Below are 19,935 nucleotides of genomic sequence, written 5' to 3'. Positions count from 1 at the left end.
GGGTGGGATAAGAACAGAAAAACTGAACGCTTTTACCTGAAGTATTTTTCTTTTCTCTTGAGGAAGTACTCTGTTCTGCTTTTATAAAAGGACCTTATTTGGGAAATGTTCACTGAAACAAATGATTTTCAGTGTAAGGCTACTGTACTATAGAAATCATGGTTAGTCCACATAGATTTGTCTCAGACACATTGTGCTGGGTCTTGTGGGTGGTTTGGGTTGTAATTGATCACGATAGAGCTAAATGCTAATGCCAAATCTTACTGCTCATTCATCTTCTATTTAACTGCATCTTTATGCACGTAGTGGTTGAAAAAGAATGAGACAAGATTTGCAAATAAAAGAAATAATCTATCTGTGACGATATGATGGGAACATTTGCTTGTGGACATATTCTTTTAACAGTCTTCCTAATACTCAAGGCTCCCCTTTATATAACCACTTGTAAAAACCTATGAAACATACACTTTGATTTTTCCACCCATGAATTACACAGTACATTAGCCATCAGCAGTTATGGAAGAAAGTTGCAAAACCCAATATATTTCTTAACAATGTTTAGTCATCTTACATGCATATCCAACATACACATGTATGCATACATATATTCTGTGCTACAAACATGCCTTCCTATGATTTTGAATACATTTTACTGTCTTAGCAATGTAGAAGTGTGGTGCTGCCAGGCCATATACAATGTTATCTGTTGGTTACCATTTTGTTAGAATTGCAAGCACCCTGTGATTCCATAGAATTGGCCTTTTTTTGTGACAGATAGTGAGTTGATGGTGATACCTTTTTGTTGTTGACAGCCTGGTATTTTTATATGCTTGGTTTCACAGTTTTTTAGATACTTGAGCTTTAATGATGTGTGTTTGGGTTTGTTGATATCCGGTGTAATCTTTGTTCTTTCTCCCGTGCCTTTTGTTGGGTTACAGATGGCACATAAGAGGATGGAGATGAGAGAAAAGCAACAGTTATGGAAAAGTACCAAATAAGACTGATACAATAGAATGAAAATGTCGGTAGTTGCCAGACCCACTGAATACAGCCAGGAGACCTTGTGTCTTTGAAGTTCTAATAGTTGCTCATTATATTTAAGTTTATTTATGTATAAACAAAGAAAGAAAAAAGCAGAAATAAGTGAAGGTCTGGAAGAACTTGTAAAAGTATGCTACACCATATTATCCTCTTATCCTCTGTAGTCTCTAGCATCCCTTCTCAAGGGTACTTGATGGCACCTTTTTGCATAGATCTCAGAACCGCTGTTTTTATTTTTTTTTCTGTGTAATTGCTTTTTGGTAGGAGAATTGCTTTGCAAAACACTTTGTAAATTAGGTCATCCCGCTGAAGTATGAGCTGGGCTAATGGTGTTTATTTTGCTTCCCTGGTCATTTATGTACTTATTGAACATATTAAAGTATTACTTTATGGCTGGAGTTGAGAACTTGCACAGCAAGAAGCTGCCTGGCACCTGGTACATGTGGCTCTCTTGCCTGTAGTTTCTAAGGAGTTCTGCTTGTAGTCAACAGCTGTCAACTAATGACATAATTTCTTATCATTAATAAACACTTTAGAAGTTTTATTTTGGGAGCAATATAGAGGATCTGAGATGGGCTGGGGAGAGCAACTAACCTCAATTTTTAAAAGAGAATGGCAAGAATTTTATTTTCCTTTTCCCAAGAAAGCTTCTGGTGCAAAGCTCTGTAGGTAAGAATTCATCAACTACAGGAAAGCATTCAAGGCATGAATTCATGTTCACGTTGTCTGATTTTTGTCTTTTTTTGTTTGTTTGTTTGTTTTTCTCAGCATTACTTTGCATACAGGTGAAATGGAATTAAATGCTACCATCAGCTGCAATCTGAATGATAGGTGCAGCACTTTAGACAAGTGTCTGAGACTCAGCTCTTTAATCAAGTCTCTCATTATAATCTGTTATTGTGAAACTGCATGGGAGTTTGCTATAAATTTTGCTATAAATCTCTTGCAGGTCTCAGGTGCATTGAAATGGACTAATGAAATCAAATTATGCTTTTTGCTTAATATCTATCTCTGAGAGCCTTGACTTGTTTTGGCATGAGCCACAGTCAAGGCAGACTGATCTTAAGAGAACCAAAAGTGACCTAATCAATGATGATGAATTGTTACTTCTGACTGGGAGCTGTGCCTGCTTGTTTATAAAAGCCTTTTACCTTATACTCATCAAGCAGAAACTGGCCCACCTTAGTGCAAAACCAGAGATCTAGAAGCAACTGTCCCTCAGGAAATTTTTTTAGTGTTACCTTTTGCCAGGATTGTCTCAAGCAGCCACATCACACAGATAACTTGTCTACTCTGGTAAAGAGTTTTCTCTGCAAATCCCCAGTGTGGAATAACTTGCTTCTGTCTCTTTACCTCTCCCACCCATCTCATTTTAAATTTTATTTGAAGACCATTTACTGGAGTTTTATTTCCCTACCAGTCAGTACTGTATTTAGTTCTTCTGCTCATGTTTCTACAGTTTGCCCAGGGAGATAGTAGTTCCCTATCCCTGGAGATGTTCAAGGTTAGGTTGGATGGGGCTCAGAACAACCCAATCAAGCTGGAGGTGTCCATGTTCATTGCAGGAGAGATGGACTAGATGACATTTAAGGGTGTCTTCCAACTCAAATGTTTCTATGATTCCATGATTTAAAGATGAGTTGAACTTTGCATTTGGGAGAGATGTACGAAGAGCGTAATACAATTTCTCCAAGATTAGATTTCTTTAAATATAGACATCATTTTCTAGTATCTATCTGATTTTAGACAGAAATAAAGAATTGGCTGTTAAGTTTAGTGCCAGAAGTTTTTTGTCAGGAATTTTTTATCACAGATAATCAAACTAACAGATAAAACAATTGCTTCAGTTCGCTTTAGCTCCATGGGAACATCTGAAGTGTGCTTTGATGCAACATTAACATCTGCACTGATATTGCAAGTCTGTGTCCTGGTAAACTGTCAGTGGTGCTGTTATTAAACATCTTGGTAAGTTTAGAGAAGTAAAATTGTGCCTGGCTGCATTGGAGAGCTGCAGATAGTATGACAACAAAGGCAATTGGCATGGCAGATCGTTAAGACAATTACTGAAATGAATTTGCTCATTAAACGTTTTTTAAAATCTAAAGCCTAGATATCTTTAAAAGGTCACGGCATTTGTATTCGTTGAGTGATTAACATACTAAGCTTCATCTGTATTTTTCTCTGAAGTCTGTGTAGTTTATTTCTGGTCTAGAAATGTGGAAACTGAGGTTTAGAGGCTGCAACTTACCTACCTCTAAATATGATGTAACCCTTCTGATTTCTAATTCTGCACATCACATTCATTCGTGTTTAATTCTCGTGCTTATTCTTTCCAATGCATTTGAATTCTGAAGAAAATTATTTTCTCTATGAGGATCTCTGCCGTATCAGTCAATCCTGACAGGGCACCCTTATCAGCATTCCTGCTGGAGGAGCCTGAGGGAAGGCCTTCTTTGGATTTTTCCTTGCTGAGTGCTTAACAGAAATTTAGGAGGATTTTCCCTTATGATATTTAAATCTATTATTTTGTGATAGGTGGACATCCTATTAAAATCTAGATGATCATTTATCAGTGAAAATTATATTTATATCATGTATATATATTTATATATATGTTTTAATAATTACTACCTTTGCATGCAGTTGAAGTGAAATGGATATATATGGCAGCTCCCTGATAGCCATTTCAGCTCACAGAGTCAAATAAGGCCATTGTCTCATATTCACTGCAGAACTTTTAATGGTCTTAAATAATAAATCGGTCAATTTACGTCTCATGTTCCCCAAGTATCCTCCTTTCTGTAAGAATTGGTGAACACTGTCTTAGATTTGCTCAGTGAATGCAATATTCCCCAAATCATTGCACCTGAGGTGGCTGATGATGGGTTTGGACAGTAGACTCGGAATTATCTGTGGCATGAGCACTTTGATTCATAAGAATTGCTGCTTTCATTGTAATGGGTTGCTTGTTTTTCTCAGATACTCTGCTCAGGTCTGTGCTTTGATGTGCTCTGCCGTCTTTCAAATCAGATTTTTGCCTGAATTTGGACAAAGAAGAGCTTTGTTTTGACCTTCAGGGAAAGTTGGAAGATAGAATAGCCCCCAGTGCGAACTTTTGAACACATATATAACTTCTGCATATTTTCTTATGAGTGGGCTTCAAAGAACTAATATTATAAATATCCTTTGGTAATTTTTTTTGTCCTTGTATTTACCATGATATTACCATTATAGTCTTGTGTAAGACTTTTCAGGCCAGCTTTGTCTACCTATGGAAGTGTAATATCCTATGTTATCTTAGTAAGATTACCAAACCATAACTCTGCTTCCACTCCAATTAATGGGAGATAATCTAGAAAGAGAAGATCTAAAGTTACTCAAAATGGTTTGTAAATAATCATCATTGTCCAGATTACAAGACTGAATGTAGTTTTGTACATGTATTGTTTTAAAGTGCAGATATCAGTTACTCCTGAAACTAAAAATGCTCACTACAAGTCTTCAGCCTTGCAGTCCTGATGTCTGAATGGAACAAATGAAGCAAAGCAATTAATTAACAAAGCACCTACTTGGCAGAGGTAGGAAAGCACAAACATTGTCTACTCTGGTAAAAGCTGAGAATTGCAAGGGGAGAATGCTACTCAAGGCAAACTTGGCATTAAAGCAACATAGAATTGTCTAGAAGGTTTGTTAAGATATAAGCACTTGATTCTTTCTTTCTTTTTTTTTTTTTTTTTCCTAAATGCTTTGGACTGTTGTCATATAATACAGAGAAAAATCCCAAAGTTTTGAAATTACCGCAGGAAATAAACATCATAAGAAGTTTTTAATGTTTCTTGTAGGATGTGTCTGAAATAAACATTCCAGGTCAGTGTTTCTCCAGGTAGTATTTCACTGATCCATGATGCTGGAGAAATGAGACTCAGTGCAGTCTCAGCCACTATTGTTACTGTTTGCTCCACACACCTTGACCTTGCTATCTGCTGATATCCTTAGGAGGTTGGGTTTACCAAGTCGTTATTTGAATGTGTGTTTGTCAGCAATTCCCTTCATAACTTTTAAATCCTTGAGCCAATTTCATCTGAACAGAAGAAGCAGTGATCTGAACTAATAGTAATAAAAATAACATTTAGTGTACTGCTAGGTTTATTAAAATGGAGGCAAAAGGAAATATTACTGGGGTCAGTTCCCTGCTGCAGGAATGTAAGACAACATCCTCAGAAAACCAAACCAGACTTGGTTATGGTCAGGGTTGATGGAACTAGTTGTTGAAAGTTAACTTGTTAAAATTATTTAAGAGCATAATATAATATATTATGCGTGTTAGCTGTATAACTTGGCATCATAAAATATTTAGACAAAATCGTGCATTACGAGTGTTAAAAAAAAAAAAAGAAAAAGAAAAAAAATCAACAAAAAACACCACAACAAATAACAAGAAACCAACCAACATTTGCATTCGGTATGGATTTCATAGAACACACAGTGTGAAAATAGTTTCAGAGCTCTAAATGCATGCAGACAACAGTTGTGTTAAGGGGCACTTCGAAAACCACTTGCCTTATGGCCTGGGAGATCTGACCTACTTTCTGCCTTGGTTTCCAAATTAAACTTTCTCTGCTGGTCAGGGGAGTTTGCTGCCTTAGAATAAGTAATTGGAAACAAAGACATGGTTTCAGAAGTACCTACTCTCACTTAAAAACAAAGCCGTTTATTCTAAGTGGGAAGCAAGTATTACTTTAATAGAGATGTTGTCAAGCAGTTAGAAATGCTCAAAAGATGAGCAGGCAAACCTCTATCAGCTGCAGACTCATTTCGATTTCCAGTTTTTTCATGCTCTGTGCTACAACTTGTCCTGACAGCTGATGATAGTTTCCCTGTGATTCTGTCTGGATTTTAATTTATGACCATTTGAAAAAGTCATAGCCACAATGGTATTGGAACAGATGGTATTGTGAGGGTCACAGACCCAAAGACTTACCAGAGGGCTATGAAATGCTATGACACTGATGCAGTCTGTGATGATGCTTTGTCATGTTAATTGAAAGCCTTGCCAGAATTTGGTAGGTTACAGTTGCCAGAAATAGCTGTTCTTGATGTAAAGTCTAAAACAGTATGATACACTGTCAGATCTATTAAAGTAATTGATGCATCAAACCAAATTTCTTTTAAAGCTGTGATATGATAGTGAGAGCAGATGGTGATCTCCGTTGAAAATAAATGATGTAGCCTTAGCCTAGGCATCCAAAGTCATCTCATAAAATTGTAGGAAGATCTATTAGTAGGTGCAGTCTTTCTGTTGCACATATTACATTTGATTCAATACAACATTTACATGTGCATAGTTCTTGCCTAAGATAGAATCTCTGAATGTTAAACACAATAGCTGACAGGAGGGGTTTGTATCTCCCTGAGCTCAGTGGTTGCTGTAAGTTCCAGCATTCTATTTGCCCCACCAAAACTACACTGCTGCTGTCAGTCTTATCTTTGAAAGCTTAAGCTGCCGCTCTGCATCTCAGTTTCATCAGCTTCCCAGCTTGCTTATTCTGATGGAATCATAGCCTTGTGTGGAATGGCCTTTTCTGTCATTCTTGTGTTCTTCCTGCCAGCTGTGCTCCAGTGAACTAGAAAAGTGGCTCAAATGGCCAAAATTCTGACACTTTCGGAATCAGGAATCAAATCTGATTCATCAGCCTGTCAGCTGGTACTGGCAAGCCAAAGGGAAGGGCTGAAAGAGAAACCGCATTCAGAATCACACTCATTTTCTTTGCAGATTTGGGCCTTGTGCATTAACTTACTATGCAGTTTAGAAAATGAATTCAGAGCTGTGAACTAACAGCAGCATATGATTTGAAGTGCTATGTCAATCAGTGCAGTGATGGAAAACCACTTATGAAAAGTCCAGAACCACATTATCTCATTTTGTCTCAGTCTTTACCAGGAATGTAGTATTTATTATAGATGACTAAAGCAATCCAAGTAATATGGAAATGGTGGTGAGCACTTGCTGGTGAAGGAGTAGAGAGAAGCCAGCCAGAGTTCTGGCAGAACTTGTACGTGAAATAATGTAAGTAAGATGTCCACTAACAGCTGATGAAACTTAAGCTACAGAAAGGTCGTAGGACAGTCTATGTAGTACCTGTACTGGCAAAGAGCAGTTACAGGGCAGAGGTCTCAGTTTAATGAAAAGTGAGACCTGGAGAATCTCCAGGCCTTGGATAACAGACACAAATATAAAATGCAAGAGTTACAGCTGGAGCCTCTGCCTATGGAGCTGGGGCTGTTAGCTGATCTGAGCCGTTGATGAGTTGGCTAAACCACCACATTGCATCGTGTTCTCTGCTCTCACCATGAGTTCTGTGAGGCTACTGGTTTTTCCTTCCATAGGGAAGGTGATGTTTGTGCTCTGCAGGTTAACTCATGACCCCAGATATGTAGTAAAAAAAAAACAAAACAAAATCCCAGTACCTGAGGCCAACCAACAGGGCAAGTGTACCATCAGTGTGAGCTGAAGTGTGGATTTCAATGGGGTTTCCTCCCAGGCCTGCCCTATCCTTCTTTTGTAAGAAGTGACATGGCTGGATGAAAAAATGGGTCTGTAGCTTCATATCACACTTGTTCTGATCCACAATGAGCATTTAGGTGACTGAACCACTGCTGTGGAAAATCCCCGAAGCATTTCCTGAGAGCTGTGGCAACAGGATTAAACTGAAAGTATTTTGTTAGCAAGTTCTATGTAAACAATGGACAGTGATCCACAAAAAGACAGATGTGAGGAAATCGGATCAATCTATATGTGCTGCAAAGATTACAGGTAGGTCACATTAAACTGTACTTGTTTGCCTCCAAACTGGAGTTAGAAAAAGCTAAATTGCTGAAATGTGCTGCTGTTTTAAGCATCTTTGTTTTACTGCCTTTTTTTTGTCTTTGAGATTTCTCTCTAAAAATTACACAAAGTTTCTTTTCTAACTTTTTGGAAGATAATTTCTTAAAGTATTTGCAACTTTTTGAGGTTGTATGAAAGGTCAGTATGCAAAGAGATGTTTTACTTTTTTTCTTGGTGTTAAAGGCCTTTTGTTAGCCAGTGATTGCAGTTTGACTCCTATGATCTCTGCCTGATAGTGCACAGATGAGAGGGTGTATGGCTTCTGTTGGTACTGAAACAGCCATCCCTTACAGATGGGTCTGCTGGTTGCTGTTCTGTCAGACTGACAGTTTGGTGGTTTACCACCTACATCTGCCATCTTTTATTGAACAATCTGAGGATGAGAAAGTGAGTGCATGCCCTCAGATGCTGGAAGCCTCTTTGCAAAACACCATTCTTTCTTCATTGCAGTGCATTGGCTTGAGGAGCAGATGGCAGCTTAGCACCTGCTTTGGTGTGGGCAAATGGCTGTTGCCTGGGGATGTTGTTTGAGCTCTCACAGTCTCTCTTCCTAGGCCGAAGTGCAAAGCTCTTCCTAGTGACTCTTGGCTTGGTAAAGAACTCTGCTTCATTAAAATTAACCTTTTGTTCTTAGAGATGATTGCAATACCAGTCTAGTATGTGCTGCTATGGTGTCATAACACTTCTGAAACAATGACTGTAGCCATAGACTTTGCTACAACAAATGCACATACGTGTGCAAAAGTCTCTAGCTAAGGGTAAGAGAAAAAATGTCGATGCATTTAAATCTTCACATTTGTATTTTATTTTATTTTAATAATAAAAGGACTGGTTATCTTTTATACTGCAGTTCTAACTCAATAGTTAATACAATAGTTGTCAGAATGTTTGAGAATGTTTGTTTATGCATGCATAAAAGCAAAAATACTCTGGAAAAGCTTTATTCACTTCTGGTGAATTTTCCATAGTCCCAAAAGTTCAGATTAGTGTTGGTTGGTATCACTAAGTTTATATAGAAACAGCCTTGAAAATAGCTATATTTTAGGTAATGATTTCCAAAGTTATTGATTTGAAGTATTCTAACAATTCTCTTAATTATAACTTTTAAGCACTGAGCCTCGTATTGGATTTACAACTGTTTGGGTTTTTTTTCTTTGACACGCCAGGTGTTCCCCAGGCTTTAGATTGATAATTTTTTTTCATTAGAAAATGTGTCCAGTTGTTCTAATTGCTATTTACACAAGCCACCTGTAGGTTCATTGTGATTTTCTAGATAACCTTTCATCAATGAAGAATAGCAATATACCTATATTTGTTTATTTGCTTTTCCTCTTGTGGCAATTGAAAACGCTTCTTAACCCCGTGACTTGAGGAACAGAACTTCACCCTGCTTCTCACCCTGTGGTTCGGAAGCTGGAAAATAATGGCATCAGTAGGAAGTGGAACCTGGGAGGCTCCATAGGTAGCATGATGATGCAGTAGTAAATCCAGCCTTGCTTTTGAAACCAGGCAATGCCACAATGCAACCACAGATTCTACTGATAAAATGTTAGGATTCCAGTAGCGAATTATAGTGTAACGAGGTCATGCACTTGTATCTATAAAATGTCTGAGGAGGGAAAAAGGGATGAGCATGTAAGTGACATCCAAGAATATACTGAGTGCATGAGGAAGGTGGGGAGGCGCTGATCTCACAGCTGGGAGGAAATGTAAAACATTTGGCACCAGAAGGCAAATACTCCAAATTCAGAACAGACCACAGTCTGAAGGCTGAGGCTGTACGTTGTTGTTCCCTGATCAGCAGGATGGTACAGCACTGCTTGAGCCATGACAGTCTGACTGCTGGAAGGAGACCTGTTGTGTTTTCACTGTGTGTAGACAAAGTGTATTAAGAGTCTCAGTGTGATATTCAAATGGGGGTAAAGCATTATATTACCTCTGAAGCTATGAGCTTTCCACTCCACCAGTAAGGTGTCTTACTTCCAGTGCACTTGCTGGTGTTGAATTAGTCAAACCATGTAGAACTCACCATATAATATGGTAGTGATGCTGCATTTTTATAAGCCGATATGAAGTTCAAATAAATTGTAAATCAAAGCTGTGGCAGCCAATTGCATAATTACATTATTTTATGGGGGAAAAACATCCCTTGAGAGCTTCATCTCAGTAGGAAACTGTGATCAGCAACTTAAACAAAGCCAAACAAACTTTCCATTTTGAAACTCTGTGTTATTGGCTGTGCACAGTAACAAACTAAAAGGCAAACAAGCTCCTGCTAGAAGGGGTCAGTCATTTTCGAGGGGTTATAAATACACAGATGCACCAACAACCACGCATGTTCATTATTTCATGCTGGCAATGTAGAGTTCAATGAGTAACAAAGCCCAAGTTGTTGTTTCACGATTCTGTTGCCAAGCGGTAGGTTTTCTCCTAGCAACAAGTGTTTTGCAGCAGGGGAAGCAATTGGATCCCTGAGGGGGTATGTTGGGATTGGGGGCAGGGTAAAACATAACAGACTGGGGCTTGGGAGCTTTAGTGGTGACACCAAATACGCAGCTAAATTCCTGGTGTGCTGCTGACTGAATAAGGCAAATGAGAGCGGCAGGAAGGAACGTGAAAAAAGGCAATATTTCAGCATAGGCAATGAGCAAAAATGTTGGCTGCAGGCACAGATTCACATTTGTTCATCAGTTGCTTTGCTCTTGTGACTGATCAGCTGAAGTGCTATCAGCTGCCTGTCCTCATAAAAAAAATAATCCACACGGAGCTGCAAAAATATTCTACTTTCTGCATATTCCATTTTAGTTCTTCCAACAAATTTCATGTTTTATCTCAGTTTGAAGAGTTTCATACTCTACATTGTGGAAACAAATGAGTTGTACATTGCATTTTCTTTCTCAGTTCAGAAAGTTTCTGTATTTAATTTAGAGTGAATGATCTTGTGGTTTTTTTGTTGTTGTTTTTAGACCTTACAAATATGGACACCCTTCAGAAACCCTACATTAAAAAGCATCCATATCTGTCATAGCAGACATAGAGCTATGCTTGTTTCTGATGGAATGGCTCAATTCAAACTGATGTGCAATGCCAGAGCATTTTTGTACTTGCAGAAAATGGCTACTTACAATGACTAAACGTGTAACTGTTCCTGGTGCACTCCTTCCAAAGAAGGAATTAATACACAATTTCTTGAGCGAAGTAACACTTCCAGTAAATGGACATGTTACAGTACAAATTCATCAGCTAACAGGAAAACAGGAGGGTGTAGCATATAAATAATGTGCTATTTTACTCTACATAATTGTGAAGTACGTGGAATCAAAAAGACACGTGCAATTAAAAAAGGAGCATTTATATTGAACATAGAATGTGCGTATTTTTAATCAGAGAAGATGGGAAACGTCACCAACAGAATTTTACTTATTTCTCCACATATCATGAAAATAACTCTTAGTTTTCTCTCACCAACACTTCTGTTTCATTATTATAGCACAACACTGTCAAGTCTCTGGTAAACTTTAGTTTGATAGATTTGTTTGAAAATAGCAGCCACCTTAACACATGCGAAATGGGCTGAAAAAGCAGTGTGCAAGAAGGGGCAGCTTTGTGATGCTAAATTTACCGTGCATATGGATATGCTATGCATGCATTGCATATTAAACTTTAACTGTTTATGGTCATAATTCTTTGTTTTCAAGTTTTTAAATAAGATTGCATGTTTCTATCATGCATTGCAATGAATTCTCATACTGGGAATTAAAAAGAAGTTTATATAAAGAAAAAGAACTGGGAATGTGGTAATTTCTCTACGTTTTTCATAGTAACTTTTAAAATCATTATTTCCAACACGAGAATATAGCTCTATATCTGATTGTATATTTGCAGCTTTTAGCTTTTTTTAGGTTTCTGCAGGTCATCAGTGAATTAGGCAAATTCTATTTTCATTGTTCTTCTGTCTCCTCATTAAAAGCAAAATTGGCCCACTTCGGTTTTCATACTTGCATAAAGTTTTGTTACTGTTTTTGCAAGAGAAAATTTCAACTCTGAGAAATATTTTTAGGTGAAAAGGGGCCAAATTTAGACTCTCTTTAGAGAACTCTTGTAATAGATCAGCCTAGGAAAAAATACAGCCTGACAATTTTATCTGGTAGAACTGAAATTTCCATATTTGAGGTCTCTTGCAGCTCAACAGGCTGCAAATCTTCAGCAGAACTGATGCTTTTTTGCATGTTAAGTGGCTACATTTCTTCTTCTGGTGCTCTCCATTTCTACCATTTACCAGTTTCTTTCTCTGCAGAGTTGTGAGAGTTCAGTGCTCAGTATTTAGTGTTGTCTCTCAAGAAGGCAAAACTGTAAATGGGTGGATGGTCCAACATCTCCTACTTAGAGTCTGTGTTTTTCTCAAAGAAAATGAAATAGTTTGTCTCAATCTGCAATGGACAAAGGAAGACCTCTGAAGTGGTTCTTCTGTTGAGTTTGGGAAGTTTATTTTCCAGGTGTACTGGACGAGCAGTGAAATGATTCCACCTCAAGGAAACCTCCTGCTCACTAGGGCATATTTGTGGTAGCAACGGTAATGGGAGGACGGTTGAACTAGATGATCTTGTAGGCCCTTTCCAGCTTTGTGATTCTATGATTAGACACATAGAAGAAACCACAGCGATCTTTATAGTGTTGTGGTTTTTGTTTGTTTTTGTTATGCTTGGTAGTTATTTCAAATAATACATTTGGCATGATAAGGCTCTGGTTTGCTGAGCCATACGATGAGTGATAATTGCAGCTATTATTTTTTAATAGTTAGTTTCATAGAAAAAAAAATTAGACTTTCATTTCCCCAAAAGCACATAAAAAGAAGTGACCTTCCTAGACTCATCTAAATAGCTGTTCTGATAACGTTTTCAAAATCAGAAATTAGTTATTTAAGTGGTTTTCCATTTCTGTTCTGTGTTTATTTTTCTAGATGCGTGATTTCCATTGACTGTTTGGTTAATCATTATGACAGGTTAATTTGCAGAAGAGAAAAAGCCCATTTGCTGAAAAGAAGGTTCCCTGCAGTGAAGACTACACTATGTGCTTATTTAAGCTTTTATGCAATTGCTTCTTGTATCATGTTGTTCAGACTGAGTGATATTTTGTTAATAATAACAGTACGTATACTAAATGAAGGCTTTACATGGAGACTGTGTCAAGCTGCATTGGGAAATTAGAATTAATTTGAATGTTTTTCTTTTTAAAAATACTCAAATTTAGCTAATGAAGCTTACTACACTGAAAATAGAAGGGGGAAAAGGACTATACTGAATATAATTTTGGCATGTCAAAATATAGTTTTGGCCTACTAAAGTCTGTACTAAATTTTGTGATTGGTTTCCTGCTGCTTTCAGCATAGCCCAGATTTTTTTTGAAGCTGTCTTGTTTATGCAGGGTCTGGATGGGTACATCATGTCTTACTGAGTGTTAACAAGGAGGTCTGAAGATTTGGTCCTATTGAAGTCAATACTTAATTAAAGATTTTGTGCTACATGCATTTGAAAATTCCACTGTGCATCCTGCTGTGCCCAAAAGACAGTATTTTGTCATTTCAGTTTTCTTTCAAAAGTAAGTTGGGTATTTTACCATAATTTTGCCTTTTAACCTTTGTATTCATTAATTGGATATTTCTCTGCACTTGCTTCTTCAGTGTAACCCAAGAAATTTAGAGAAAGTCCTCCAAACAACAGAAGCATCAAGTCATGGCATTATATAAGCATGCCATTATTGTCTCACTTTCCACTACTGACCAAAAGGAATGTGGGTATTCAGTTGATGGAAAACCTGATATTGGACCAGGAATAGTGGGGGCTGGCGGTCATCTTCCAAACCATCAGAGCATGCGAGCCCTTTCCATAAGCTCAGCCTCAAAGATGAATTGTTTTACACCCTGCTGCTACAAGCAGAAGGCTGTTGCAAAAACTCCCTGCTCCAATTGCCAGGAATGCTCACACCTTTTTTTGGTGATCTTACTCACAGCCAATTTCTACACATCTATTTTTCTGCCAACATTATTCTCTAACTAAAATAGTTTTTCTCTATTCTATTCTACCATGTTTATAACAAGTAGACTCATCTCTCAGTTTTTTATTTGCTAGGTTAAACAAACCAAGTCAGCCAGTCTTCTCTTGTAAATTAAGATTTTTACTGATCATCCCAATAATCATTTTCTGTACTTGTTCTGGTTTGAATGATGTCTGTAGAACAGGGATGACACAAAGTGCCAGGGGATGTCTTCCTATTGTTGTGTACAGCTTTCTTTGCACTGGAAACCTCTCCTTATGTCACCTGTGTTTCCCTCTTCCACACTGACACCTTTTCACAGTATCATCCTATGGTTGCCTGATTAATCCAAGGCATTCTCCCAAGCTACTTGCAGTTGACAGGCTTATACCTTGCTGCAGACCTGTTTTGTTGCTGCCCTGTTATTTTCCACTTGCTGTTAATGACTTCCGCTGCATTTCTGTTACTCCAGTTCTCATGATCAGCCTGTTGTTTCTGTATTGTGTCCTCTTTGCTTTATCATCAGTCTTGTAATTCTTGTGATGTTGTGAGTTAGAACATTAAACAAGATTAGCCCTCAGATGCTATCCAAAACACAGAAGATATAATCCCTGTTCCACCATATATGCAAGATAAGTATAAATGAAGATTATTCATCCAAATGTTTTGGATGGAACATTACGATATTTCTGTGTATTCAGACTCAATAGCTGTTTTTAATGGCCATGTTTGTGCAGGTACCTAGGAGATATTGAATAAAAACAAATGACTTATGTTTTGACAACAGTGCTAAGGGCCCTTAAGTGAGGGTTGGGCTCTATTTGGCTGAGCATTATGAAAACAGATGTTCTTGAGAAATGAACAAAGAGTAGCAGTTCTTTATGTTGGGCAATGTGCAGTGAGGTATAAAGATGCTAAGAGAGGGAACAAGCACGTGTGAAATCATTAAATAAACAGAGGGAGGCTTTGTGTCTTTAGATAGAATGAGGAAAGATCTTCAAGGTCTTGAAAATAACCTGTGGCGAAAATTGGAACCTCTTTTTCTCCATTTTTGTTAATTTCTGGTGGAATTTTTTCTGTTTTGATGTGAAACTCGTGTAGAACCTTGTTTTCCAGTGACTCAACTATTTCCCTATCATGGGCGGCAAACAATAATATTTTTGTAGGAACTCAGGCCTTGTGCGCTCTTGAAATTGGACTGTCCTTGTTACTCCTGTCTCTGAACCTCAGCAATGGCCTGGGCGTAATTAAGGGCCATTGGCCTCTTCTGATGCAGGCAGAATCCGAAATCCGTGAATTTCTGAGAGCAGTTGATTGTTTGTAGCAATCAGCGGAAATGGTAATGAACTACAGGAACAGACATGAAACACTGCTTGGTGTGCAATGGCGGCACACCAGAAAAAAAGTTCAAAGATTCCCTTTACTTTGTCTATGCAGATTCTGATGACAATTTTCTGTTTGTTTTTGAGGTACAAAATCAACCTCTGAGTGTAAAATTGGCTAAGAGAAGAGAAATATAGGGAAGGGTTTACGTTTTTTTGCCAAAAACAGCTGCCAAAAATTGACAGAAAACATACCAAAAAAATCAGCAAACCAAACACAGGGAAATGTTACAAACAAAATTGGTACTGAGCTGTAAATTGAAGGAACCCACTCAAAGTGGAGGCTTTTATAACAGTGTGCTAAAAGCAAATGAAAAAATTTATCACTTTCATGTGTAAGAGATGTGATGGGATGCTTTGTCTTAGCAGAATGCCAACAGTTGCATTAAAGACCTGTCAAGTACTGCAGCATTTTAAAATGGACAGAGAACAAATAGGTTGGGCGTATCTGTGTAACTCTTGAGAAATTGACTGTTTTCTTTCTCTATTTGTGGAATAGGTGCTTTTCCTCCTAATATTTCTTATTATTTACCAGAGTGATTATATAACAGTTTTTCTAATTGATTCAGGTTTCAGAATTGCTAAAGGATCTGTCAAAGTGTGTGTGTGATTTTAAAGTACCAAGCTGGGTCTGCAGGTGTGAGCCTTACAACTTGGAGTTTATGCAGAGCTGAGGTGTTTCTCAAGCTCATCTGCAGTCATTGAGAGATCTAGCTGATGATTGTTTGTACATTTACATTTACCTAAATAGGTAATGGCCAGGACTAGTAGCTTTGAGTTTCTAGTTCCACTTAGGAAGCAAAGGAAATTTACAAGTTAAGGGCTATTATAATCTGTATTGACTGTTGGGAAATCATAGAGGAGTTTTTGTTTATCTTTTTTGTTGTCTTTTTTTTTGCTGAAGAGTTGAGTACAGGGGGCAAGTGTGTGCTGACAGCTGGTGGGCTGGAGGTCAGTGTTCTTGGCTGGGTGATGGTGCAGGGTCACTGCAGGATGCTGCTGTATGATAGACATGCCTGCTCCTTTTTCCATTGCCAGTAGCATAATGCTTCATAGAGCAAAACCAGGCTAAGACCACAGACAAAAATATTCTGTGCCTCAGAATTTTAATGAAGTAATTTGGGAAGGAGATACGAGCTGGACACTGGCTGGGTATGACATCTGACCATCATTCTGAGGGAGTATGTGAGTCAGATGATACGATGCCTTCCTTGTCTAGACCACTTGTTTGAGCTCAGCCCACAGCTATAGTGACCAAATGTTGCTATCCTTTTAATGTTCTACATGAAACAAATCTAATTTTTTCTCCATTTGTTCTCTGGATGCAAAGCTTGTCACCCAGATGCTGCTGCCCAGAGAAGGAGTCCTTCTCTTATCCCATTGGTAGGATATCCACCATTCTCCATGCCAGAGAACATATGTGTGTCAGCCTCTAAAAGTCTATGGCCTCTAAGTCATGAGGGAACAAAACCTGACTGTCCAAGCCAGAGTACTTCCTTCACAAGTGCTATGTGGCTTATATTCTTAGTAAAGTATGGCAGCCATCAAGCAATGAGTATTTACTCCTGTCAGCTGGGTAGTCTCCACTGCACTTTTTTTCCAAACAGAATTGAGCAGATTTATCATAGCTTATTTCTGTTCCAGTCAATAGGCTTAGAGCTGTAGGATTTGGTTGCTTCCTTTGGTCTTGAAAAGAACAGCCTTAATCTTCACCAAGTGGGGAAAATAGTCTGGTGTACTTGGGGAAAAAAAATAATTTGCAAACAACCCACGTAAATGACCAGAATGAAATGTACAAATCGTCACCCCCCAAAACATTAATTTTTGAGAATGAATTAGGGATTCAGGTGTTGAAAATTGGTAACGCTTTTCAAGTTTCTAAGGTTGGATGGTTGTACTAAACTGCAAGCAAACCACACACACATATATATTCATAGGTTTCATATCCTTGCTTCCTTTTTAGTAGTTTTCCATCTGAAATGTACCAGTCACCATTAATCTCTTTCCTGCAGGGAAAAAATACCATCTCTGAAAGTTATCTGATTATTATTTGTTTAATTGGAAATACTCTTCACCCACTCTGGAAATCCTGACTCACTTGACAGCTCAAAAAACCCATGACCAGAAAAGCCCTCTAGTGCCTTTATGACAGAATATCTGCTAGGCAAATTAGGCTTTGTTGCATTTATTTACTTGCCAGAACTATACCATGTTCCTTATGTGGTTGTTTTGGGGTGTATGGTCTGTTCTATTGCTCTGTGAGATGCAGCTGGCAATCTGTGCCTGCTGAATGCCAGCCTGGTGAGCAGAATTCAAGAAACTCATGGAGGACAATTCAAGGTTTGCATAAAATTTCAGTATTTTCTAATTATCGATTCTTCAGAGTGATGTGATCTGAGGGACAGATTTAAAGAGGGAAATAAAAGATGTGGGGGACTGCAAGAGGGGAAGTTGTAAGGAGTCAACAAGCTTGCAGTCAGGACACCTCTCTGGTAAGAGATATTTGGTCCATATGCATTGTGCTATACAGTGTCCAGAAGTGAGAATGCATAACAATGTTATTATTGTTATAATATTAGAATAGTACTCTTTTATTGGGTCACTCTGAAACTTTTTCTGCACATTATAATAATAAATACGGTCAATGGAGATTTCTGCTGCTTTATTCAGACTCTATCATAGTGGACACTCCTGGATAGCACGGTGTTTACTTGGATCTAAGCCCTTATAGGAAGATACAGAATCTGTATCTAGAAAGTTCCTGATCTAGTTTTCTTCCTGTTGGACTCCTATAGTATACTGGTGCAGTATTTGTCCCAGAGCACTTCCATTCTGCAGGTTGAAAGCAATGCCATGGCTGTTGCCTGTGGAGCTGAACTCAGTTCTTTCACTGCCCAAGCTGAGAGCTGATGAAAAAGATGCACATGATATGGTCTGTAGCTCTCTGAGCCCATCCACTACGTTCATTTAATTGCTGCAGCATATCATTTGAGATTCAGGACTACCCCACTGTGGCCAGTCTCAACTGTTTTTCTGCTGTGTTTTTGCAGGCATTGATACTTCACCAGCTTGGGCGCTATAGCTTGGCCGAAAAGATTCTCAGAGACGCTGTGCAGGTGAACTCCACTGCCCACGAGGTCTGGAACGGCCTGGGTGAGGTGCTGCAGGCTCAAGGCAATGATGATGCTGCGACTGAATGCTTCCTGACGGCACTGGAGCTTGAAGCCAGCAGTCCTGTTGTCCCATTTACAATCATCCCAAGAGTTCTTTGAGAGGGTATCTTGACCGACTTATTCTGGTCTGACTTCTGGGTGTGGAAACCCAGTGTTTCAGGCTGCCTGGTAACTGATTAGTTTGCAAAACCTTAGAGTGGCAGGTAACAAACTCATCTTTTGTGGGAAAGTGGCCAAAACAGTGTCATGATGCATTCTGTTGCTTAGCTCAGAGGACAGAATGGCCAACCAGAGCCAAACCAGTCATATCGCCAATGTTTTTACCCTGGTAGTTTTGAAACTTCATTATATTGTTCCTGAACGATGTGCCATATTTTGTTAGTGATACTTGAGTGTTACATAAAACTATAATGGAATCAACTACCAAACGTAGAATAATATATTCCAGTTAAAATTCAGTGGCAGAGCAGACTATTTTTAACAAGCCTGTTATGAAAACTGTTTTCTTCCTGCCTCTCAACCTCTTTTGGCCCAAAGTCAAAATGTGAATTTTCTGTTTCCATCTCTATTTTAGTCCAGGCCAGAGAATCAGTTGAGTTCTTGTTTTTAGTTGTTAATAACTGTGATGTGTGGCTAACTGTTATCTCTATTTAGAGCAGAGGCTGAGTACAAGAATATTTATATTTTACCAATGTATGCCTGTTACAAAAAATATATTAGTTATTTAAGTTTAACTTTTTTATGTGAATTCAGAGTTTATTTATCAATGGAAATATGTAAAAAGAACCTCAAATGGAATATTTACCGACATTCCTTATTCGTGACCCACACTTGGCTAAATGGGAAGATTATGTTAATAATAAAATGATTTTTAAATGGAACCTTTCCTGTGCCCTGGTTATCTGCCTGGGGGGTAAGAGAAGTCTTGTGAACGCATGCTGTTGATGTGGGATCTGTGGCTGGCTGGCCTTGATCAGCAACACCAAAGTTAAATGCCTTGATGAATGACTAGAGAACACAGGCTGCTGTGCTCTTTGCCAATACTTACAGTTATTTGGGATTTCAGGTTTCCCTAAGTCTTCACTACTACTCTCTTCTACACTCCTCCTATTCCAGCTCTCGTTGAATCCAGATTATTCCACTTCTACATAACACATGGACTTTTCCACATATGTTATTAGTGTTTGGGAGGAGCACATTAAACATTTATGCGCTATTCTCAACATCTCCCACTCTTTACTTCCCTTGAAGGAAAAGTTGCCTGGTAACATTACTGCCATATTGATACATTAGGGTCATACAGTTAGCAGACATACGTGCTAGAGTTTACCTGGGATGCACAGCTAAGAGCCATTTGTTGCCATGAGCATCCAAGGTGTGCAAGCCAGAGCATCCTAGTGTCTCCTCACTTAAATAGTGG

General features: G+C 38.4%; 1 protein-coding gene across 4 annotated transcripts in view; it reads left to right on the top strand.

The window, feature by feature from the left end:
- TTC7B (tetratricopeptide repeat domain 7B) overlaps positions 1–19,396 on the top strand; it is a 108,927-nt gene extending 89,531 nt beyond the window's left edge. For all 4 annotated transcript variants that reach the window (XM_015865358.3, XM_015865357.3, XM_015865356.3 and 1 more), the window contains one exon: positions 18,393–19,396. In XM_015865358.3, the coding sequence (XP_015720844.1) occupies positions 18,393–18,614 (222 nt within the window). In that variant the 3' untranslated portion in view covers positions 18,615–19,396. The remainder of the gene's footprint in view (positions 1–18,392) is intronic.
- Positions 19,397–19,935: the final 539 nt, after the last annotated feature.

Source organism: Coturnix japonica, chromosome 5 (assembly GCF_054131305.1).
Source record: "Coturnix japonica strain WE chromosome 5, WE-NBRP24, whole genome shotgun sequence".
Classification (NCBI taxonomy): Eukaryota; Metazoa; Chordata; class Aves; order Galliformes; family Phasianidae; genus Coturnix; species Coturnix japonica.
The sequence above is the reverse complement of the archived record's forward strand: the minus strand, read 5'-3'. Positions and strand labels throughout refer to the sequence as shown.